The 25304-nt window shown below is 40.2% G+C and overlaps 1 protein-coding gene across 8 annotated transcripts in view; it reads right to left on the bottom strand.

The window, feature by feature from the left end:
- The window catches only part of lrrfip1b (leucine rich repeat (in FLII) interacting protein 1b), a 60534-nt gene that overhangs the window by 30834 nt on the left and 4396 nt on the right, over positions 1-25304 (bottom strand). Inside the window, exon 1 of one of the 8 annotated variants that reach the window (XM_053637400.1) lies at positions 1666-2584. The exons of the other annotated variants lie outside the window; for them this stretch is intronic. Within the exon in view, the coding sequence (XP_053493375.1) occupies positions 1666-1725 (60 nt within the window). The 5' untranslated portion in view covers positions 1726-2584. Of the gene's footprint in view, positions 1-1665; positions 2585-25304 lie in introns of those variants that run through there. 8 annotated transcript variants of the gene reach the window in all.

Genomic DNA, 25304 nt, shown 5'->3' with positions numbered 1-25304 from the left:
GCCCAAATTAGCAAGCCAGAGGCGACAGTAGCAAACAAAAAGTCACTGAGATGGAATGATGAAAAACCTGTCGAGAAACCAGTCTCAACATGGAAACTCCCCTCTTCGGGGTGACACCGGAGAGAGGAATTTTGATCATTAAACTTACTATACAGTTGTACAGTGAAACGTCCAACACCTGTTGGCCACTATAGCTCTTTTAAGACTTTTGTTCAGCTTGTATTCATCTTGTATATTATATTTTAATGTTACTCCACGTTTTTGTTTTGTAACAGTGTTGGTGTGATTTTTCCACGTTCTTGTTAAATACACGATTAAGAGAACTTTTATTGGGAAGTCAACAACCTCCTGAACAATACTGGACCAGAGTCCTAATTTAACAGGTCTTATGTAACCTCAGAATACAATGAGGCAAATGTTTAGAAACTACAATGGCTGGAGAGACCAAAAGTACTATAAGTCATATATTTACAACTCTATACATTTTAAATTCTTTAAAAATACTAATTACATCTTTCAAGTGATCAACATTTTAAAAGAAAAACAAAAAAACATATTGCACAGGCATGTTCATCTTTCATCTTTCTGGATGTTGTGCACTCATAGGGAAGCGTGTTCAGCACACTATTTAGCTCAGTAGTGTTATTACTGTGCCTAGTGGTCAAACATGAGAACTACAGAAATGGCTAATAGAGGCCCATTGGGGCGGGAATCACGCTGCCTCATGCTCACGCAATGAATGCTTGGTTTGAGTGGAGGAGAAGCAGCAGGAAGTACAGTTAGTGATAGGTAGTGACTACATATTCTGTTGTCATCGGGACAGACCTGCTTTATCAAACGCAACTGAAAAATCCACAATTAAAACGAATAATCTTTTTAGTCCACAGTTTTCAGTTCTTTCCCTGATGAAGAAAGGATGCGATTAGCATGTTCGATCTTGTTCATGTCCATCATCAACACTGCTAGTTAACTAGCTACATAACTAGCTAGGTGGTTACTGGTGTCTTTGAGCTGCAATGATCACAAACCAGAAACCATCGTAACTGCATCAATTGCTTATACAACTAACATTTAATTTCAATAAAGCTGTGCTCGAAAAATCAACAAGCTAAATTTCTTCAAATGAGGGCACCCTAGAGGACTGTACTGGGGCTACAACAAAGAGCCCTAACTCCAGTCTGGGAGAACCATGGTCCATCAATTTGCGTTCCCTATTATCTTGGACTTTAAATGAGCTTATTAAACATGGTAAATAACTGATGAACTCACTAATATTTTTGAGCAGAGAAATGATCGATGATGTATGTAAAATACAGCGTGAGCTTAAATAACAGTTTATGCAAACTGGACAAATCACAGATGTGTGTTTTCCTTAAACATCCATGCAGTCTATCGACAACAACCGAAAACAACACTGCTCTAAAAGATCCTAACAGTGATTCTGTTTCAGATTAGGGTTGCTATATCTTTTTCTCGAAGCACAATCTGCGATAATTTAAGTGATCAGACTTACTGTCTAAGACATCTTTCTCCATCTTTCTCACAAAGGTTTTTTATTCATTCTTCAATAAACGCGCTGTCTTGGTCAGGTTCCTGGAGAACTGTGTATACCGTGCGCACAAACATTCACAACCAGGGGCAATGCAGAATAGACAATCCACCTACCAGAATGTTTTTGGGAGATGGAAGGAAACCGGAGAACCTAGAGGAAACCCATACAAACATGGAAAAAACATGAAACTTCACACACAGAGTTGCCCGAGATGAGGATCAAACGTAGTACCCCGTCGCTATGAGGCGGCAACTCTACCTGCTGCACCACCATGCCAGCCACACAGGTGTTCATTACATCCAAATATGAACGACACCTACCCACACCGAAGACAAAAATTACACTCATAGGGTCAGGCGTGGCTTTTGCATGCTTGGAATGAAAACTTGCAGCAATCCAGACATTCCTTACATTTTTATTTATACGTCAGAGATCAAAACTTAAACATTCTTTTGCCTGGCTATCAATTCGATTAAATCTGATAAACCAACGTGATTGTTTTGTACTATAGATTTAACGGATGCCTACTTCATGGATGACTGCTTTGCAGCAAGCCTATACAGTACATGGGGGTTGGAAAATCCACAAAAAAAAGTGGTTCTGGTCTAAAGTGTCCGTAGTGTATGAATGGGTGTGTGAGTGTGTATGTGAGTGTGCCCTGTGATGGATCGGCACCCTGTCCAGGGTGTACCCCGCCTTGTACCCGATGCTCCCTGGGATAGGCTCCAGGTTCCCCGTGACCCTGAAAAGGATAAGCGGTATAGAAAATGGATGGATGGATGGAAGGAAAAGTGGTTCTGTTCATTTCCAACATGTATACCAAAACAGAAATTGACCTGTGTGCAAACAAAGAGACATCTCTGTTTAGTTTTAAACAGCCCAATTTGGTTTATGCACTGAGTAGAGACAGAAGCTTTGGGGCAGGATGCACTGCTGCATGACTAGGCTAAACCGATGGCTGTATGCCTTCCCAATGCTGTCATTGACACTATATGCAACCAGTGATTCTGATAGCCCCATTCTGTCTGAACAGATCATGGATCCACCTGCCATTGATGTTACTGACTGGCCCTCAATACCTGCGACCCATCAGACCAGACCTACTGTCCCAGAGGAACAGGGTCATGTTGCCCAACAGACCACACACCTTGAAATGATGGCCCCTGAATATAACCACAACATACCGGGATATACACAAAGGGTCTGAAAAACAATTAAACTAGAAGAATCTCTTTCTGGCCTTCCCTAAAAGTGTACATGTCAGCATTGGCTAAACTAGTCGAAACTCTTTGAAAGGTCTCTCACCCTCACGCAAAACAGTGATTCCACAATGGGACATGGAATTGGTCCGAAGCAGATTGTGCAACTTACCAGAAGCTTTCACTTTGCATGGATCTGCATTGGGATTTCAAAAATGTCACACTGTAGCCAAATCCAGCATTCAAAGATGATGATGCTGCACTATGTCAATAAACCTATCAATCAATCAGCTCTTGGGGGTCAGAATGTGCCCTAGTCGGTCCAGTGAGGGCTTCCAAGCATTATGTGGAAATAATTGCCTGCTGGTGGGTCGCTTACAAACTGTTTATGTGCTTTGGCAAACAGCATAAGGGGGTTCCACTGTCTAAAGACAGATTAATCTATTGGTCACAAGGTGCCTTCTTCAATTAAATACCATTCAATGCGGACTATGGCTAATTTCTGGGTGCCACTTAGACGAGTGTCTATGTTGAGATTTTTGAGGCAGCGACATGGAGTTCACAGTTAGATATTACAGACTGAATGTCGCAATAAAATATAGTATTTGTATGCGAGTGCTGTCTGTTATTGTCTGGTGAGGTGCGGCATCAGGATGTATTACAATCCCTTGTGACCTCTGATATATAAAAGGTCCAGGAAAAAAAAAAAAAAAACCCGCAAGGAAATCGCCCTGGTGGTCCGGATGAAAAGGAAGTTCTACCACTGAGTGGAGGTCTGCCAAGGCCACCTTGGTCATTTGGGTTGACGAGAATGGCCATAGCAGGGGCCTTTTATAGGCTGCACATGTGAGGTCACAGTCATGAAATGATGACTTTGCTATTAGGAAACGTGCAAATGGGAATACTCTTCTGAAGGGAAAGCTTCCATTTAGTCCTAGAACCATGATTACATGTGTAACCCGACATTTACAAAAAAAAAGTATTGTCTGGTTCTGTTTAGATGTGCAAACAGTTTTATTAATGGTTTCTCTGATTTAAAAAGGAAAACTGAATCAAAATGCAACGCATGCAATTCTGGGAAAGGTCTGTCTCCGAATGCACGTCCATGTTAACCCAACAGGCCTACATGACCTAATGAGCTGTATTTCTGAAAATAACGTTTACATCGATGGCATTTGGCAGACGTCCTTATTCAGAGCAACTTACATTTATCTCATTTATACATCTGAGCAGTTGAGGGTTAAGGGCCTTGCTCAAGGGCCCAACAGTGGCAGCAAATAAAGCATTGTAATCTCCCTACAATGGTGATGGAGTTTCTGTCAAAGGGAAATGGGAAGAGAAGTGTGATAAGTGTGCAAGAAAAACTGGCATGTATTGGCATGCAGAATCTTCTTTCAGTCACATCTGCTGATCATCCTGTCAAGAGCACGTCAAGGTAGGCCTGCTTTTTTTTTTTTCCCACTAGGCACTGTAGCAATGGCAGTCCTTCATGCAGCAAGAACTCTGTGCTTGTCTAAGGCAGAAAAAACACAAGCACAAGAGTAGGAAAGCAGACTATAAATCACAAGACAAAAGCATGTGAACGCCAGGATGGCCTATTTATGGTTTAAATGCTTGAGCCCTTGTTTTTCCACGGAAGGCCTTACACGCCTTTTGGCTCAAATGAGCCCACTGTTTCAGCATAGACTTGAAACTAATTTTTGAAACTGAGCATGCTCACATGGAAGTGTTAAAAAATCTTAGAAGACTTTACAAGATGATTACAAATAACAGAAGCAAAAGGTTAAATGAGGTCAGAGCATAATCACAGAGTTAGAAAATAGTCTCCATGTAGTGAAGCCCTTTTTCAGCATAAACACAACCACATGAGTGTGCAGTTCTCCGAGAGTCCGGAGCAAAACTACAAGAACTGTGTGTGTGTGTGTGTGTGTGTGTGTGTGTGTGTGTGTGTGTGTTTGGGAGGCATGTTTTTATATCTTTGTGGGGACAAAAGGCCTTTTTCTTTTTTTTTTAATTTACAGAAACTAGACCTTTCATTTTTTTTTAAATCCTAAAAGAGTCAAAATTTTTAAGTTGCTAACGCTAAAATTAGTTAGCATGGATGTATACATAGCGTTACAAGAGTGTGTGTGTGTGTGTCTGTTTAACATTATAGGCAACTATATGTGCACTTTGATATTTACTGCTTAGGCTCCTTCCCAGTACACTTAACAATACCACAAAAAAGAACTGCCACAAATTATACTGACATATTTTTTATGTCCATACTTGTAAATGGTATCCAGACCACGCAGATGCTTTAAGCTGTCAAGGATAATTTTTTTTTTCTGTTCAGAGATACAGTCATTTATGTGTATTGTTTTCTAAAACAACTGCTCTAATTACAGGCTGGCACTCATTGTGGTCACAGGGACTGGGGACCTCTCAGATTATCTGAAAGGTGTCATGTGGTTTATTAAGAATGGGCATAAGTGAGCTTGGTATCCAAAACAGTTTTGGTATTGCAAGTCCAATTCAAGAACTACAGGAACGTATTAGTGCTACAAGTAGAAAATGTCAGAACTGCAAGATCATTTACAGAGGTGTTCACATACAAGATACAAGGAACATTTAATGATGTGCAGTCTATATATATTCAACAATGTCCTTAATCTATACACTGATTAAGCCATGCTTTGAACACTTTGGCAATGACGTACTAAAGTAACAGACACTAATTTTTGTGTGCAAGGTTTGTGCGGTAGAGTAGTTACATGAATGACAGCGTATGCAAAGACAGGAGGGAAACCGATACATAAATAGTTTTTTGCATGTGCTGTTTGTTCTTAATAGGCAAATTCAGATATCTCCTAACTCCCAAAAGAGTCAAACTGAAACTAGCTACATATGCAGAATGGCACAGCCAGTATAACACAGATTAAAGGGTGTGTTAATACAATATAAATGTAAAAGAGCAAAAGTATGTTCCATTCACAAGGAACATGTTAATGAAAACCTGTATTTAAAGGGACGGTTCACCCGAAAATGAAAATTCTGTCATCAATTTCTCGCCCTCATGTCGTTCCAAACCCGTAAGGCTTTCGTTCATCTTCGGAACACAGATGAAGATATTTTTAATGAAACCTGGGAGATTTCTGTCCCTCCATTTACAGTCCATGTAACCAAAACTTTCAAGCTCTGAAAAGTTCATAAAGGCATCGTAAAAGTATTCCATGTGACCCCAGTGGTTTAATCCCAGTTATATGAAGTGATATGAATGCTTTGTGTGCGCAAAAAAAACCCCAAAAATTAAGTCTTTATTCACAAAATATCATCCGCTCTCGCGATACAAAGGGACCGGGAAGCACTGCACTGTTTACAGCAGAGGAAGAGGGACGCTGTACACGAACCGAGTCACTTACTATAGAACAATCTTTGTAACAAAGATGTCTGCAGGTTTCGACTTTCATAGAGAAGGACTTGCTTTTTTTTTGTCTGCCCTCTCGGGCATTTTTATGTCAATTCTTGCATCAACACGACACGCACGTGCCGTGGTTCTCTCGTGAACGTATCGGAATATCGGAAGATATTCAGTGAATAAACACTTCATTTTAGTTTTTTTTGTGCACACAAAGCATTCGTATCGCTTCATATAATTGGGATTAAACCACTAGAGTCATATGGATTACTATTACGGTGCCTTTATGGACTTTTTGGAGCTTGAAAGTTTTGGTTACATGGACTGTAAATGGAGGGACAGAAATCTCCCAGGTTTCAGTCAAAATATCTTCATCTGTGTTCCGAAGATGAACGAAAGCCTTACGGGTTTGGAACGACATGAGGGTGAGGAATTGATGACAGAATTTTCATTTTTGGGTGAACCATCCCTTTAAATGTTGACATGAGATGTGAACTCATAAATAGACAGCAATACATAATAAATTTTAATCTCCTGTCTGGTAGTGATCATACTGTGCATGTATCAAAGTGTTTCCAACATTAGCAGAAGTCTAGGTGGTTCAGGTGGTTAGACTAATCGAAAGCTCAGCAAATTCTGAAACAAAATGAACTCTTTGGGAAACATATGAGCAACGTATGTATTCTCTTTCCTTCCCTCTGTCCTTCTTAAGCATTTGCCATAGCTTAAAATACACTCCTCCTAATTAGGAAATTCAGTAATGAGGCCACATCTCTACCTTCAAATAGCCTAGATAACATCTCCGTGAAGGAATTTTTTTGCCATGGAAATTCTTAATAAGCTCCACGCTCCATGTTCCACAGGGACAAATTAAGGTAAAAAGCAGAGTGAGCCCAGCACATGCTTGTTTTCTAGCAGCTCTCTGTGCTCAGGCTGGTTATGGAAACTCTCAGCTCAGACTTAGAGCACTGAAACATTCCAAAGGAAACAAGTCTGTAGTTGTAGTCGGATCCAGTTTTGCTTGTTTTATACTGTACAACTTACCTTAAAAAAAAAAAAAAAAAAAAAAAAAAAGCATAGCCTGATAGCGGCTAATGAGTGAGCATGGTAAGTCCACCGATAGCAGTTTGTAAATGATAGTGAACTATTTTTAGCCATGCACTGGGAGCTGATTGTTATTCCAGCCTCACAAAGTAAAACACACAATCAGAGTGGTAAAGCAAACACTCACAGTGTAGCTGGGAACATCCACTCTTAAATGCTAGCATAGCAGGACTGCTCTGATGGGTAAATGGACAAACATACTGTCTGGATTAAACAATAAAATCTCTTTCTCTTTGACCAGTTTTGAAGCACATCCAGCCAAGTGTTGGCCAGTCACTGAGTGTCTGCGGTTGAGCATAACCTTTTTTTTTTTAAACAGTGTGGCATTAGTTGGTCCTCATTATCACTCATCAGCATAAGCATGCTAAATTAGAGAAAGCTCTCTGATTAGCTGTGCAGGAGAAAAGTTAGCAAAGCAAGCAAGCAAAGTGCTTAAGCGTCTCCTTTTTTAACTTTTGCTAATCTGCTCAAACAAATTCATCTTCAGTAACCATTTCCTCCTGTTCAGGGTGATAGTGGATCCAGCGCCGTTCCCGAGAACACGAGTGGTGGCTATATTTAATGTATACACGTTTATATTAATGTGCTCATTCAAACACGTTATCGCACAATCACAGGAATTTGGAATCTAAAGCCGTTTCTCAATATGCGTTCTTATGCGATCTTGCATCCTTGTGAACTCGTTCTGCGTCGTCATCATCATCATCCGACGTAGTTCAATTACGCGGATGTGTTCTTGATATCGACGACTGGGCGCACCGAACCCGCTTGAAGTCCCAGAATTCATTGAGGCAAAACAATAGTAGAGGACTGAAGCCTGACCCATACATTCGTAGTTTTAACATCTTTTTAATGACAATAATCTAAATAAATCGAAATATGCAGATTGAGATATACATGAGGTTGTTGAAAACCCGAATTTATCATGAGTATTTTAATAAACTACGTTAGTTTCCATCCTGAGGTAACAGTAAACTTGTTAGCTTAGTTTTTAGTTACCATGAGGTCGCAGTTGCAAACAGAGAGCTTACTACATTTAAACATGCTTAATTAACTTTGGTTAATCAGCCAGTTGACAGCAAATCTATTAACCAGCTGAAATGTATTACTTAGGATGCACTGAAGGGATGAGGGCCCTGTCCTTCTACTAGAAATGTGCTGGGATGGTTTATTGCGCAACAAGAACATCGCAGCACATCTCAATTATTATTATTAGTAGTAGTAGGAGTAGCAGTAGTAGTAGGAGGAGGAGTAGTAATAGTAGTAGTAGTAATAGTAGTAGTAGCAGTAGTAGTAGTAGTAGGAGTAGTAGTAGTAGTAGTAGTAGTAGTAGGAGGAGTAGTAGTAATAGTAGTAGTAGTAGTAGTAGGAGTAGCAGTAGTAGTAGTAGTAGGAGGAGTAGTAGTAGGAGGAGGAGGAGGAGGAGTAGCAGGAGTAGTAGTCGGTGTAGTAGTAGTAGGAGTAGCAGTAGTAGTAGTAGTAGTAGTAGGAGTAATAGTAGTAGTAGTAGCAGCAGTAGTAGCAGCAGTAGCAGGAGTAGTAGGAGTAGCAGGAGTAGCAGGAGTAGCAGTAGTAGTAGCAGGAATAGTAGCAGTAGTAGTAGGAGTAGTAGGAGAAGCAGTAGTAGTAGCAGGAATAGTAGGAGTAGTAGTAGGAGTAGTAGTAGTAGTAGTAGCAGTAGGAGTAGTAGTAGTAGCAGTAGGAGTAGGAGTAGTAGTAGTAGTAGTAGTAGTAGTAGGAGTAGTAGTAGTAGCAGCAGTAGCAGGAGTAGTAGGAGTAGCAGTAGTAGTAGCAGGAATAGTAGGAGTAGTAGTAGTAGTAGTAGTAGGAGTAGTAGTAGTAGTAGCAGGAATAGTAGGAGTAGCAGTAGTAGTAGTAGCAGTAGTAGTAGCAGGAGTAGTAGGAGTAGCAGTAGTAGTAGTAGTAGTAGTAGTAGTAGTAGTAGTAGTAGGAGTAGCAGTAGTAGTAGGACTAGCAGTAGTAGTAGTAGTAGTAGTAGTAGTAGTAGGACTAGCAGTAGTAGTAGTAGTAGTAGTAGCAGCAGTAGTAGTAGGAGTAGCAGGAGTAGTAGCAGGAATAGTAGGAGTAGTAGTAGTAGTAGTAGTAGTAGTAGCAGGAATAGTAGGAGTAGCAGTAGTAGTAGTAGCAGCAGTAGTAGTAGTAGTAGTAGTAGTAGCAGGAGTAGTAGGAGTAGTAGGAGTAGCAGTAGTAGTAGCAGTAGTAGTAGCAGGAGTAGTAGGAGTAGCAGTAGTAGTAGGACTAGCAGTAGTAGTAGTAGTAGTAGTAGTAGTAGGAGTAGCAGTAGTAGTAGGAGTAGCAGTAGTAGTAGCAGGACTAGTAGGAGTAGCAGTAGTAGTAGGACTAGCAGTAGTAGTAGTAGTAGTAGTAGTAGTAGCAGCAGTAGTAGTAGGAGTAGCAGGAGTGGTAGCAGGAATAGTAGGAGTAGTAGTAGTAGTAGTAAGAGTAGCAGTAGTAGTAGGAGGAGTAATAGTAGTAGCAATAGTAGCAGTAGCAGCAGTAGTAATAGGAGTAGTAGTAGGAGCAGCAGGAGTAGTAGTAGTAGTCGGAGTAGTAGTAGAGCAGTAGGAGTAGTAGCAGTAGGAGTAGTAGTGGTAGGAGTAGTAGTAGCAGCAGTAGGAGTAGGAGTAGTAGAACTAGTAGTAGTAGGAGTAGTAGTAGTAGCAGCAGTAGCAGGAGTAGTAGGAGTAGCAGGAGTAGCAGTAGTAGTAGCAGGAATAGTAGGAGTAGTAGTAGGAGTAGGAGTAGGAGTAGTAGTAGTAGTAGGAGTAGTAGTAGTAGCAGCAGTAGCAGGAGTAGTAGTAGTAGCAGGAATAGTAGGAGTAGCAGTAGTAGTAGTAGCAGTAGTAGTAGCAGGAATAGTAGGAGTAGCAGTAGTAGTAGGAGTAGTAGTAGTAGTAGGAGTAGCAGTAGTAGTAGCAGGAATAGTAGGAGTAGTAGTAGTAGTAGTAGTAGTAGTAGTAGTAGGAGTAGTAGTAGCAGGAATAGTAGGAGTAGCAGTAGTAGTAGTAGCAGTAGTAGTAGCAGGAATAGTAGGAGTAGCAGTAGTAGTAGTAGCAGTAGTAGTAGCAGGAATAGTAGGAGTAGTAGTAGTAGTAGTAGTAGTAGTAGGAGTAGTAGTAGCAGGAATAGTAGGAGTAGCAGTAGTAGTAGTAGCAGTAGTAGTAGCAGGAATAGTAGGAGTAGCAGTAGTAGTAGTAGCAGTAGTAGTAGCAGGAATAGTAGGAGTAGCAGTAGTAGCAGGAGTAGCAGGAGTAGCAGTAGTAGTAGCAGGAATAGTAGGAGTAGTAGTAGTAGGAGGAGGAGTAGCAGTAGTAGTAGCAGGAATAGTAGGAGTAGCAGTAGTAGTAGTAGCAGTAGTAGTAGCAGGAATAGTAGGAGTAGCAGTAGTAGTAGTAGCAGTAGTAGTAGCAGGAATAGTAGGAGTAGCAGTAGTAGTAGGAGTAGTAGTAGTAGTAGTAGGAGTAGCAGTAGTAGTAGCAGGAATAGTAGGAGTAGTAGTAGTAGTAGTAGTAGTAGGAGTAGTAGTAGCAGGAATAGTAGGAGTAGCAGTAGTAGTAGTAGTAGTAGGAGTAGGAGTAGGAGTAGTAGTAGCAGGAATAGTAGGAGTAGTAGTAGCAGGAATAGTAGGAGTAGTAGTAGGAGGAGGAGGAGGAGTAGCAGTAGTAGTAGTAGTATGTGCCATTTCATGCCAAAAAGTGGCTAAGCTGCTAGCTGAAAAAGGAAGTGACAGCTAGCTATCTAGACATAAACAACACCTTTCAGAAATGAATGCGAACAATCAAACAGACCCAGTCATCATAAGGAGAAGCCGTGCGACCAGGCGGGACAAACACAGAGCACACTGTCCAATAAACGTCAAGATGTTTGTTTTCTGTGCAAAACGCCCACACGCCGTTCACTCCCAGTGAAGCCATGCGGCCGAGCGGACCTCAAAATGATGCGTTAAAAGCCTGTTGTCCAATGAGCGTTAATCTTTCGTCCCATTAAAAAAGTGAGTCCACAAACACCCACTAGACACTAATGTTCTCACAGCTTCTCTGAATGTCTATTAGTTCTCTGTCGGAGGCTTCAAAGAAGATTTTCACCCAGGCTGTGCTGTTCACCAAAACAGTTTGACTTAAATAAGTGAACAGCGCAATATTCCAGTGAGATATTTGATCATTTGATTCACCAAAACATTGAATTCCACCAATTATATATAATCGGTGGATTACATAATATAGACTCTTTGATAAACATTGCATTGCTGCATTTTAATGAAATTTTAAGGGAAGCCAGGCTTCCAGTGTAGTCTTAAAGCGATCACCTGTGGAGAACACTGGACATGAGATGGGATATATACCATGGATCACTAGTCCATCGAAGGGCACCATTCAGGGACAATTTAGCATACCCAATCCACCTACAATCATATTTTGGGAGCTGGGAGGAAACTGGAGAGTCTGGATGACATACTCAAGACAAACTCAGGATTGAACCAGGAACCCTGTAGCTGTGAGGCCTCAATGGTACTTGCTGCACCACCCAGGTTACATTGGAGTAAAAATGGTAGCTAGTTTACTGTGTTGGCTATGTCACACTCTGCATACTACATACTATATAATAACACACTACAAAGAGATCATCAGAGTATGACAGGCTTCTCAGTGTCCTGCTCTCCAAACCATTTCACTAAAGCGTTAGTACAATGATCAACCATATAAATAACGAGCTCTGTCATTCTCCAGAGACACCAAAAATCTTTGTGATTCTAGTTCACATACGGCGAACACTTCACCATGTTGATGTTGGTGAGCTAATGTTTATCCAGGAAGAACTAGCCTGCAGAATACAGTTTATACCACGGAAACTTTGAGTTCATCACAATTTTTGGCAAACTTGATCATTTTTTCCCCCCATCCTTTCCTGACACAAATTGCCTTTCAAACTGCAGTAAATTATCTCTAAGATAGTGAGGCCTGTTGACAATAGCATAGTGCTGGAAACAAAATCCATTTCGCTCTTCCAACGGTGATGAACTCTCATATGCACTCAAATACAATCTGGATATTTTTAAGGGCTCACATAATGGAACCCAGCTATCAGAACATTCGATAAAATGTGATTCGGACTAGCAGAAGAGAAACCAAAGTGAACCAAGCATAAAAATGACACTATTAAGAGGGTACACACTAGGACTTTTTTTTTTTTTTCCCCCCCATTCCCACCTGCTCTTGAAGGAATTCTGACCAAATCCTGCCCTCTTCCACCAGCTCTCACAGTTATTATTTTTGCTCTCACAGTTATTATATATGTGCCTGCCAGCGATATATTAGTGGTGGTATGTGGTTTAGTTGGTTTTCCCAAAATATAAAAAAAATATTTAAACCACAGCAACTATGACACATCCAACATCCAACTTTTTTTTGCTGTCAGAGTCCCAATGCACTATTCCAGTACACTAGATACAAACAGGGTACCTAATTTTCATTCATTAATTTATTCATTCATCTTCAGTAATTGCTTGATGCTCGTCAGATGGATCCAGAGCCTATCCAGGGAACATTTGCTGTGAGGCAGGAACATACCCGGTAGTGGACACCACATTCACACACTCATTCACACCTAGGGGCAATTTAGTACAGCCAGTCCACATACCAGCATGTTTTTGAGAGGAGGAAAGAAACCAGAGAACCCAGAAGAAAAACACATGGAGAACATGTGAAACTCTGCACAGACAGTAACCCAAGCTCAGGATCAAACAGCCGAACCTGGAGCTATGAGGCGGCAATGCACCCCTCCCCAGCTAATTTTTAACTTCTGCTCATATGCTTATTATTTATTCATATGAATTCTTTTCAGCAGCTGTAGCTAGCTACACGTCTGCAACAAAATGGAAAAGCACATCAGAAAAAAATCATTCCAGATTCACAGCAGACTCGTATTCATTTATCATCAGTGGAGTAAAAATGTTATCGAGTCTTGCTTGCTTGGCAATATTCAAAAATACATACTACCAGAGCAATATGATTTCTTTAGCAGTATTTCAAATAGTACATAACTATATGTACTGATCCTGGAACATCAAAGATGGAGTCATTTTGTTCATAGTATTAGTTCAATACTATATGACAGAGGTTCTCAATCTTTTGTAACTAAAGCCCCCCCCCACCCAAGCCTCCCCTATCATGTGGCACCCCCCCCCCCATATTGGAGGAGACCAGGTATAATGATTATCTATTCTATATAAAATCTATTTATATATAACCTAATCTATATTCTGTTTTGATAGATAGATAGATAGATACTTTGAACAAGAGAACTAGGCTGTAATAACATGTACTATTTAACATGCATTGTATTCGTCTTGCATTATATAAACATTCATATATGAATGATGTAAATTGGGAGGAAGGGCGTGTCTCGTTATCCATGGCATTGTTAAATCTCCGGCTCTCGGACCCTCACTGAACAGAGCAGACGCAGAGAGAGGTGAGAGTGCAGCGTGCAGATGTGGGTGCAGGTGTGAGTGAAAACTTTAATTTTACATTTTCTGAGCCATTCAGAGGTGGATTTGCTCCTATGCTTTGGATCGTTGTCTTGCTGCATAATCCAGCTGCCCTTGAGTTTCAACTTACGGACTGAAGACCGGACATTCTCCTTTAGGATTTTCTGGTAGAGAGCAGAATTCATGTTTCCCTCAATTACTGCAAGTTGCCCAGGCCCTGAAGCAGCAAAGCATCCCCACACCATCACACTACCACCACCATGCTTGACCGTAGGTGTGATGTTCTTTTAGTGGAATTCTGTGTTTGGTTTACGCCAGATGTAATGGGACACCTGTCCTCCATACAGTTCCACTTTTGACTCATCAGTCCACAGAACATTCTCCCAAAAGGTTTGAAGATCATCAAGGTGTGTTTTGGAAAAATTCAGACGAGTCTTAATGTTCTTCTGAGTTAGCAGTGGTTTTCACCTCGCTACTCTTCCATGGACGCTATTTTCCCCCAGTGTCTTTCTGATAGTGGAGTCATGAACAGTGACCTTTATTGATGCAAACGTGGCCTGTAGTTCCTTTGATGTTGTCCTTGGCTCTTTTGTGACTTGCTGAATGTGTCCTTGCTGTGTTCTTGGAGGAATTTTGGAAGGTCGGCCACTTCTGGGAAGGTTCACTACTGTGCCGAGTTTTTCCATTTGGAGATAATGGCTCTCGCTGTCGTCCTTTAGAGTCCCAGAGCATTTGAAATAGCATTGTAACCTTTCCCAGACTGATGTATTTCAATCACCTTCTTTTTTTCAATTTTGGCATAGTGTGTTTCTGGGTAAGACCTTTTAACCAACTTCATACTGTTGAAAAAGTTCTATTTAAGTGTTGACGTGATTGAACAGGGTTTGCAGTAATCAGGCCTGGTTGTGTCTCGTCCAGCTGAACCCCATTATGAATGTATTAGTAACAACGGGGGCAAATACATTTTCACACAGGCCCAGTTGGTATTGGATAACTGTTTTGCTTCAGTAAATAACATTAGCATTTAAAAAACGTATTTTGTGTTTACTCACATTGCCTTTGTTTTATGTTGAGATGTACACAAAAACAGAATAAATCATATTACATTTTTCACAGCACTGTAGAACCACCTTTAGCAAGAAGTAAACATTTTCTGTAGGAGTTTAATCAGTCTCATATAATTTTTGAGAAATTTTGGCCTACTCTTCTTTACAACATTGCTTCAGTTCATTGATGTTTGAGGGCATTTGTTTGTGCACAGCTCTCTTAAGATCCTGCCACAACATCTCAATGGGGTTGAGGTCTAGATTTTCAGATGTTGATTTACTGGTGTGCTTGGGATTACTGTCCTGTTGCATGACCCATGACCTCAAATCATCAGCCACCACCATGCTTGATAGTTGGTATGGGGTGTTTGTGGCGATACACCGTGTTTGGTTTTTGCCAAAACATTGCACTGTACATAATGACCAAACATCTCCACTTTGGTCTCATCAGTCCAAAGCATATTGTTCCAGAACTTTGGGGAATTTTAAATGCAAGTCATGCTGACATATTTTCCTTTCTTGGAGAGAAGGGCCTTGGACCTACACAGGCATGTAGGTCACATGAGGTAGCTCTTGGGTTTTTCCATCACATCTCTGAGCATTAAACGGTCTGACCTTGGACTGAATTTACAAGAACACCCACTCTTGGGAAGATTAGCAACTGTCTTGAAGGCTCTCATTTATAAACAGTCCTTCTCACTTTCCCGTGACTGTATAAGTAACTAATATAACGTACCAACTGAAAATATAGTGGGAAACAGCAAACAACATTTATAGTCGACACAACATACAAGTATATTAAATCACTGACTTTTCTGATTTTCATCTAGCTCCGACACCTGCGTCTGAACAGTATCGAAGTGCGCTCCTTTATGCTGTGCTCGTTCAGTTGGTGAAGTAGGTTTAAAAAGGATTGACTGGCTAACCTAACTACCTACATCAACAGGATGTTTCCATAATTTATTTCAATACGACATGACCTGGACACTTTTATTATCCAAACCGAATCTAGCTAGTGAAGAAATTTTTCCCATCTTCTGAGGGTCTGTTAGAACACTCTACAACAGAACAAGACCTGGCTTTGCAACAGAACTGTCAAAGTTGTCAGCACTGTAACTTTGGTACAACGTTTGAAATGAAAAACCTTTCAAATGAAGCTATGGTCTCAGTAAGAGCTTGAGGTGCATGTCGGAAAGTGTGGGTGCATTCATGAGACTAGACGGTCATTTCAGCTCAACCCCAAAAATGCCCCAGCCTTCAAAGAAATCATCACATAACTCATATTAAATGCATTTATCATAAAGGATAATATTAGGGGAGATAGAAAAGGTCAACTGCATTTACAAACAACAAACAGAACGCTATTGGCAAAAATCATTTGTGTTACATTTTGCTCATATTGTAAATTTGTCCATTTTCCAGCATGGGAAGGGGCTGTGTTTAAAATTGTACTACAGCCAGCCAATAGAGGGCCTCAGACACATTCTACACATAGCTTCCCTTTTAATCCCTTCTTACGTCATCCGCATTATATACAAGTTTTGGCTACAGTCAGTAATTGTATATCTACAACGTGACCTGAATGGTAAGTATATGTAATAACTAGGACAATGAATGTAGTTATAAGCTAGTTGTAAATAATAAACTGAGTGTGTGTGATAATTAGGTCAGAACAAATGTAGCATACACTAAGGCTGCGAAAAGTTTCTGCTTGGTGGCGAGAAGACTAGGAGATCACACACACTGAGGCACACGCACATCTCAAACCCCACCCACACGAGAGATCCAGTGTAATCCACTCTTAAAATGCTGTAAGGTCCCATAATGCATCACTTCCTTTTTTCCGCCCCCATTTACCAAGTACTAAGCAGCGGCTTAAAGCTTATCCGACCAACCCCCATTTATACACGCACACACACACCCACACAAGGACCACGAAATTACTCTATGTGACCATGCAAATGGATACACGACCTTCTAATACTAATAAGAAAACACTGTGACGGTCTAATAGAGAAATACGTTAGGAGCATATACTGCGTCAGATTAATGCTGTACACTGGACATGAAGTGTTTACTGGACTGGCAGTCAGAACAGGATGTTAACGCTGTCTAGAGGCTTAATGATCCAGGTCAGTGGGTAGAGACTTGGCAAACTTCTTCTGCTGCAGTGGGGCCAGGCTTATGTGCATTTTCTTCCTCTCCCTCTGGCATTTATTCTCTGCCCAATGCAGACCTGCCTGACCTCTTCCCATTTGCCAGCCAAAACCACCACGCCTATTCCTCTGTCTCGAGCCCGAGTCTCTCCCCTGAGTCTCTCCCTATTTAAAGAAAAAAAATATATATACCCCATAATGCCTTGCTCGATCAGACACACACCACTTTTGGTCACAAGTCAGAAAATGAGCGAGCCAAGAGGCGGAACAAGTGACGAATGTGAATTTGGTCAGATGTTCCACTGAGCTCAACATGTGTGAATACGACAAATGTTAAATTTAGAAAATGACACACTCCTACTTCTGTTTTTGTACAACCACATTATGTCCCCACAACTGCAAAGCTGCAATTCACATGACCAGCTTGTTTGAAAATGTACACTCTCATACACTTCACTTATAATTCCCAAACCGAAATTGTTAAATTAGTTCACACAGGATCTTCATGGTGAGCAGAAACCCTGACAAGTTACACAGAGTCAGTGTCACATAGTGGCCATGCTCAGATGTAGTTAGCATAACCGAATATTTATTTATTTTTTTAGCAGGAGTGAAAAACGCTAGAGTAAATGCGCTTCATTACTGTACTTGAGTACTATTCTGGAAGATTTGTATTTTACTCAAGTATTATTAAAGATCAATACTCGTACTCTTACTCGAGTAAAAAACATACTTTTTACTCCTTACATTTTCCACCTACTTTGACCTGAAACTGCTTGCTACAAATCTCCAAATCTATTTTTCTGTTGCCCAGCTGCGATCACTTTTTGAAATCTGTTTAAAATCAAATTCACGTCCATGCCAAATGAAACTGCGCACGAATTTGACTTTGAGAATTTGTGCCATCAAATCTAAAGAAGCATGCTGAGGGAAGTTATCTTTAAGTTTGGTAAATTTACTGTGCTAGTTTTATTTGGTTGTTATAGCCACTTTAACGTTCATTCCGTGTTGAAATATTAATTCATGAAAGGTTTATGTTTTAATCAGTTAAACATATTTACTTTTACTCTTGAATACTTTAAGCATGTTTAAATGTTGATACTTTTTTGCCTTACACTCATATAGATATTGAGCTCCATAATTCTACTTTAAATGAAGTATGATTTTGACACAGTACCTAAACACTTACTTACGCAGTTTCTCTGTACTTTTTTTTTCCAACCCAAAAAACCATTCCACTAAACATTCAATTATCAGACTGATCAAGAGCTCTCTTATTTTCAATGGACACGAAGCACGTGAAGTGTGGTTCTACTACAGCTCAGCAGACGCCATTATTTCTAGCTTTCTATACAATTCTAGATGCACAGGTATGTATCTCCACTATATGGAAGGAGAGAATCTGGGGACTTCCAAGTAGGAGGTCTTTAATTTAATAATGACTATCACTGAAGGAACCAAGGAGAATCAAATGAACATGGCTGGAATAATAATAATAATAATAATAATAATAATAATAAGAAACTTTATTTTATATAGCGCCTTTAAAAAGGCCTCTCAAGGGGCTTTACATAAGAGTACATAGGCATGTGTTTAAAAAAAAAACAAAAAAAAAAACCAGTTCATAATAAAATACAGTTTCATTTATTAATAACTATAATAGCAATAATAATAGTAAAATAACCACACACAAAAAAACCCAAAGTCATCAAGTAAAAGCAATCCTAAAGAAATACATTTTAAGAGAAGATTTAAATACACTAAAAGACTGATCAGATGGTAGTGAGTTCCACAGATTTGGAGCATAAGAAGACAAGGCCCTATCACCCATAGCCTGAGAGACAGTTAAGCGACCTGAATTAGAGAAGTGGAGATCATGTTTTGTGGTGTAATGGGTTAAAAGCTCAGCCAAATACTGAAATGTTAGCGTTCTGAACCCATTTGCAGCTAAAGTCCCATCAATTTGCCAGACAGGGGCTTCGTGTGTCTCATTTTACATGTAAAGAGAACAAGTAATCACAATAGAGAGCAGAGGTCATTTACATATATCAGTCATACAGGCATAAGCACAACGATATAAACAACAGCCTGTTTAAGGGAGAAAGAGAGACTGGAAAATAAATTCAAGCAAAAGGTAATAAGTGGTTTATATGGATTAAAATATAAACAAAATGGATAATAATAATGCTGACCCTGATTTCAGGAGCCTCAACATTAATATAAGGAGAGTACTTTCAAAAAGCTGTTACTTCTCTAGCCTTATATGCAACTACTGTAAGTAATATGTCAAAATGAAAACGGTGCATGAAGCACATTTTTGACTGTGTAATTTCAGCAGGCTTAGTGGTTAGCACGTTCGCCTCACACCTCCAGGGTCGGGGGTTTGATTCCCGCCTCCGTCCCCGTGTGCGTGGAGTTTGCATGTTCTCCCCGTGCTTCAGGGGGTTTCCTCCGGGTACTCCGGTTTCCTCCCTCAGTCCAAAGACATGTGATGTAGGCTGACTAGCATTTCCAAATTGTCCGTAGTATGTGAATGGGTGTGTGAGTGTTGGTGTGATTGTGCCCTGTGATGGCTTAGGCCTTGATGTGTGCCCCCGCCTTGTGCCCCGAGTCCCCTGGGATAGGCTCCAGGCTCCCTGCGATGCTGTGCAGGAAAAGTTGGGCAGAAAATGGATGGATGGATGGATGGAATGTTTCCGTTTGCCATTGCCACTACTGTATATTTTTCTGTCCCATGCATTTCACATAATCTTGTGCATAGGATCCCCTAACATAGTCCTATGGGTGACTTTTAGATTAGTGCTGTAGCAGAGATCACACCATGATTTTACTCAAAACTCGTCGACACTGCCAGAACGTTCTAAAACCACTGATTTTTAACTTGTCACCAAAGGAACTTTTTACGATATGTGATTTGTGTGATTGTGACCGCGAAATCAGGCCGGAAATTGTAAATAAAATCATATGAATTGTACAAAATCTGGCATCCCTAATAAATACAATTCATGACATACTCTTCTAGTGTTAGTTACATCAAGCATACACTGATACATTGTATTTCACATTAAAGAACAGTCTCCATTTACCTTGACAGTAAAACCGAGAAACGCCAGATTCCTGATGAAGGGAAGGGGGTGGGACTTGGAACCAGGGTATCAGTTAATATCTTAAGAGTTCACAATACCTGCGCAATTGTCACTCATTCCACATTCGCATATCGATAGGCTCATCTTTGTTGGGGATAAAAGAAGACTGCTCATTTTGTGTATTTTTGAATGATACGTAGCAGTGTACTTCCATGTTAAGATGTACCGTTCTGAAGCAAAATGCACAACGATTACCAGGCTATAAATCAATAACTATAAATCTGTAACTATGGGGGGGGAGAAAAAAAAAATATTTGGTCGCTTGTAAACTGTTTCCACATGCATTGCTTCTCTCTTCAAACTAATCACAAACATTTGGAAGAGATCCTGCAGCTGGTCTCATCCATCTGCAATGCAGTAAACATGGCTGAAGGGGGTTATAAACTACTGAAAAGTTCCTACTACCTCCAGCCATGTTTTGAATCTGCTGCATAAGCCAAGACGCCAAGTCCAAGTATAAACACAGTAGAGTGAAAGTCTCTCTTGTTTACACTTCAGACCATTTCTTAATGACCAGACTGCGTTAAAGACTCTGTGACAACAGAACAGGGTGAAAGAGAGAAATATAATTAGTGTGTGTTATAACTTCAATCGCTGCAAATCCCGGTGGCTGCAAGATCCTAACCAAGACGCGCGCCTAGCAGAAACATATGGGAATCCTTTCAATTGAAATTGAAATAAATCAGCTTTACATAGTTGGGGTAATGAAATAACTGAAGATGACAAAAAGGAAACCAGATGTGGCTCAAGGACACCAGCTACACCAATGAAGTGTTTAGTATTTTCCCTGCTTTAGCCTAACAAACCCATTTCAGTTCCTTTCCTACTTCATGATTAAATATTATAATTTGAGGTTAATAACAGTTTGATTAGTGTCCGGTTGCATCACAGCTAAAACAGTCCACCCTGAAGTGTTTTATTCCTCTTATTCCACAGCGATTTACCAACGATTACAAAGTGGTACTATTTATCCATTTATAATTACTTTTAACTCTATTTGGACACCACTGATCACCTACATACACCAGGGAATCATCTGGAAATAGCCAACAATACAGCTTCAAAAGACCAACCACATAATCAAAGCCATACCACATATCTCAAACAGGATGCTCACAAACACACATAACTAAACTACACACACATGCGACATTCACAGAATCCAAAGTCGGTGTTTTACATATTAATTAACTCAACCGACATTTCCAATATTACTCTTTGCTCACCCTTCTCATACTTTCGTCCCATACCCCCACAACCCATCGCTTTGATAAGTACCATAACCCAATCGCATCTACTGTCTTGTCTTGTCTACCGTTCCATCTTAATAACTGTCCACTCCATGTCTCCTGCACCCACCACTCACCTGTACTAACCTTTAAATACAAAGTACAACACATCTGAAAGCATGAATCAAATCAAATAAATAAAGACTTAATGGTCCCCCAACATTATAAAAAGAATGCTGTTGTAGAATTGATTTGGACATGTTATAGCAATTTAAAGCTTTCATGTGAATCTCAATGGGTAAGCAATAATTTGGAAAAAAAAATATATATATATATAAAAGTAAATTTAAAAAAATTATCCAATTGTCTCAAATGCCAAAGTCATGTTTGACGTCTGACATTTCCTTCTTCAGTCCCTCCAGGATTACGCGATTTCGTGATCACAGAAATGAACGCAAAATCAAGCCAACTCTGCAATATTCAGACGAGCTTGAAATTTTTTCCAAAATTACCGCAGATTTTCACGTGCGTTGTACGCGAGTACAGCTGAAAGGTCTCGTTTACCAAACAAACATAACTGCGAAAGAAAGTGCAAAACAATTCCATGCAATTCGAGTAGTTTTCCGCAAAAAAAAAAACCCACAAAAACTCTGCGAGCTGCATCACAAATCAAGCATTTTTGGCCGCAACGGTCAGTGTGTTTACATGGACAACAATAATCCACTATTAATCTGATTAACGTCATACTCGAAGTAAACACAAATCGAATTAAGACATGTGGAGTATTCCTGTTTTAGTCGCATTATGGACGTGTATTACAGACGTGTACACACCTTAATCACACTATTAACGCCGTGTGAGAGTTTGCACCACATTTTGCGACAGGACACGATCACACACACGGCAGTGCGCAACATTTTACGGCGAACAAGAGAGTACGGCTGCGTCCCAAACCGTGTACTTGCCTACTATAGGCCTGTAGTGGGGAGAAATACATGTATCTCGCCTACTACACAGACGGTAAGTACGCGGTTTGGGACGCAGCCCACGGCTTCAAGCAGTCGTCTATTTGCACATACAGCATGACTAATAATTAACCGCACTTAAAGCTTTCGTAAACGTTTTTCAAATAAAAACACCCAAAACTGTATACGGTACCATAACGAAGACGAACTGTATGGTGATACGTGAAATTGTGGAGGGACGTCGGACGGCGTGGCGCGGTGACGTAATGACGTGTGCTGTTAATCTAATTATGTTCTATAACATGTAAAACGGGTACATGACAGGAGTATTCTAAAAGCGACTCATGTACACGCCTTAATCACATTATTATCTTACTCAGATTAAGCTCAATAATTACATTACTGCTGTCCATGTAAACGTAGTCACTCACAATAAAGCTCCGCAAAATCCTGTGCGGACTGCTTCTTTCATTTTGCACTGGATCTAACAATGTCTATGTCACCAAAATCTTCTCAGAAATACATATCCACATATTCATATACAGTAGTCGATCATTTTTATATAAATAATTAAGTTACAAGATATGTCATGTACATAGTACATATAGTACATACAGCCAGATGTGAAACTCTTTCCAACTTTCTACTACAATTCTGACTTAAATCTTTGGGAGACTGGGCAAGACTTCAAAGGAAAGATGAGACTCTGGTTCTCAAAGATTGTTCACCCCGCAATAATGCTACAGCATTCAGCTACAGAGTCACGGTTTGTTTTTGGTTATAGATTACAGCACACTGACCCTGCTCCTAAACTACTAAAGTTGGTGTGTCATTAACTAAAGAAATACTTCACCCTGAAACACATGAGCAGTAAGTTTCACGTTTTTTCATCTCCTAAAAAGAGCAAGAGCTTCTTTTTTTTTTGCACCAGTGACGTTCAACATCATAGTAATGAGAAATTCAATGTGCAGACAGCAAACGTTGGACTCAAAATTCCAGACTGTAATGCAGCTATACGACGCAGTTGTGCTGAATTACCGCTGAGAATCGTCTTGGCTAGTTAGTGATCTACGAGATGATGAATATGGTATATGGTGTCGATGGTGGTATTAACATGAAAGTTAACGCTTTAGGACTGTTTGAGCAAAGTGTGAGAGTCAGAGAGCTGGACAAAATAAAGGACTAATGAAGTAGAGGTGAACAGCTAACTCCCATGAACACCACTATCAGCGGGTAGTTGAAAGGAATTGTAGGTAGTAAAGGAATTCAAAGTAATGTAGTAATTCAAAGAAGGGTGTGTAAGCATTTGGGAATCCCCACAGTGAGCACAAACAAAATTAATTCTGATACACTCTTGAAATAAACATATTACTATTGTTGTCATGATACCAGTTATACCAGTTATTACCATTGTTAACATGTTTCATCGAAACAAAAAACACCTCTCTGCTAATCGGTCATGGACTCAATTTCCAAAAGTTCATAATGGAACCTGTAGTACAGCTCAGCACTTATAATTCTGTACACTAAGTATCATGGAGGGAGTAACACTGATTTTTGCGCAGCTTCGCGGAATACCTTAAGGCATTCTTCATCCTAACTTTTCCTCTGGGAATGGTCACGAGGAGCAGAGACTGAGATCTAAAGTTTTATGAGGACACACAACACCAGAGACCCTCAAGCCACTGTAAATTCTCAGTCTTTTTATAGGGTTCTTGTATTTTCTTCTATGCTGAAGTTTTTCCATTGACACTGTAAGAGGACCTATAGTTAGCTACACTGTTAAAGATACGTGAATGTCAACTAAGACAGAATATAGTTGACAAGTTGCAGGACAGTGTTGTCTAAGGCAAAAAAAAAAAAAATCCCCGTGTGGGTTTGGCACCGAGGAAATGATTTCCAGATGTAGTCCATTAACTTTAAAGGTCACAGCATGACAGAAGAATCATGGGCAGCATCAGCATGTTCCCATGTTAGAGAAAGCTATCTGATGTTAGATACCATACATGAAAGAAGCCAATAATCAAAAGAATACTTTCATTCATACCATTTACTTGCATGGTAGTATTTTCGTGTGATGTGCTCTGTAAAAACAGAGACGTTAAAACTTTAGGAGAGGCCAGACGTGTTGCATCCCATAGTCACTAGTGATTTTATTTACACTCGCCAGCCAACTGTACCCTACTCATTCATGCAGTTATCAAAATCAGCCAATCATGTGGCAGCAGTGCAATGCATAATATCATGTAGATACTCCTCTAGAGATTTATTTAATGCTCACATCAAATATCGGAATGGGGAATAAATGGGATCTCATCGACATCGGCATTGACCGTGGCATGGTTGTTTTTGCCAAACAGGCTTGTTTGAATATTTCAGAAACTGCTGATCTCCTGGGATTTTTCACGTCTACACAGAATGGTGCGAAAAGCACAAAACATTCAGCAGCAGCGTTGCAGGCGGAAACGCCTTGTCGATGAGAGAGGTCAGAGGAGAATGGCCACAGTGCTTCAAGCTGACAGGAAGGCTACGGTAACTCAAATGACCATTCTGAGATGTTTTTTTCTTGCTGAATGCACAACATGTTGAACCTTGAGACAGATGGGCTATAACAGCGCAATAGCAGACCACATCAGGTTTCACTCATGTCAGCCAAGAAGAGGAATCTGAGGCTACAATGGGCACAGGCTCACCGAAACTGTAAAGTTGAATATTGCATGGAACTCCTGAGACTCGGCAGATACGGGAGAACATGTGGAACTCACAGACACACGGAAAGCAATTCACTCACATTCCGACCGGTGGATCCTAGAGCTGTGATATATAAACTCTAATATATTATCACAGTACCACAGAAAGAAGTAAGAAAGTTCTAGGAAGTAACTACTGGGCACATACTTTAGTCCAGTGGTCACCAACCCTGTTCCTGGACATCTACATTCCTGAAGACTTTAGCTCCAACCACAATTGTGTCCACCTGACCATCTAATAATTGCCTTAAG

The sequence above is a fragment of the Ictalurus furcatus genome, chromosome 12, assembly GCF_023375685.1.
Source record: "Ictalurus furcatus strain D&B chromosome 12, Billie_1.0, whole genome shotgun sequence".
NCBI classification, from domain to species: domain Eukaryota; kingdom Metazoa; phylum Chordata; class Actinopteri; order Siluriformes; family Ictaluridae; genus Ictalurus; species Ictalurus furcatus.
The sequence above is the reverse complement of the archived record's forward strand: the minus strand, read 5'-3'. Positions and strand labels throughout refer to the sequence as shown.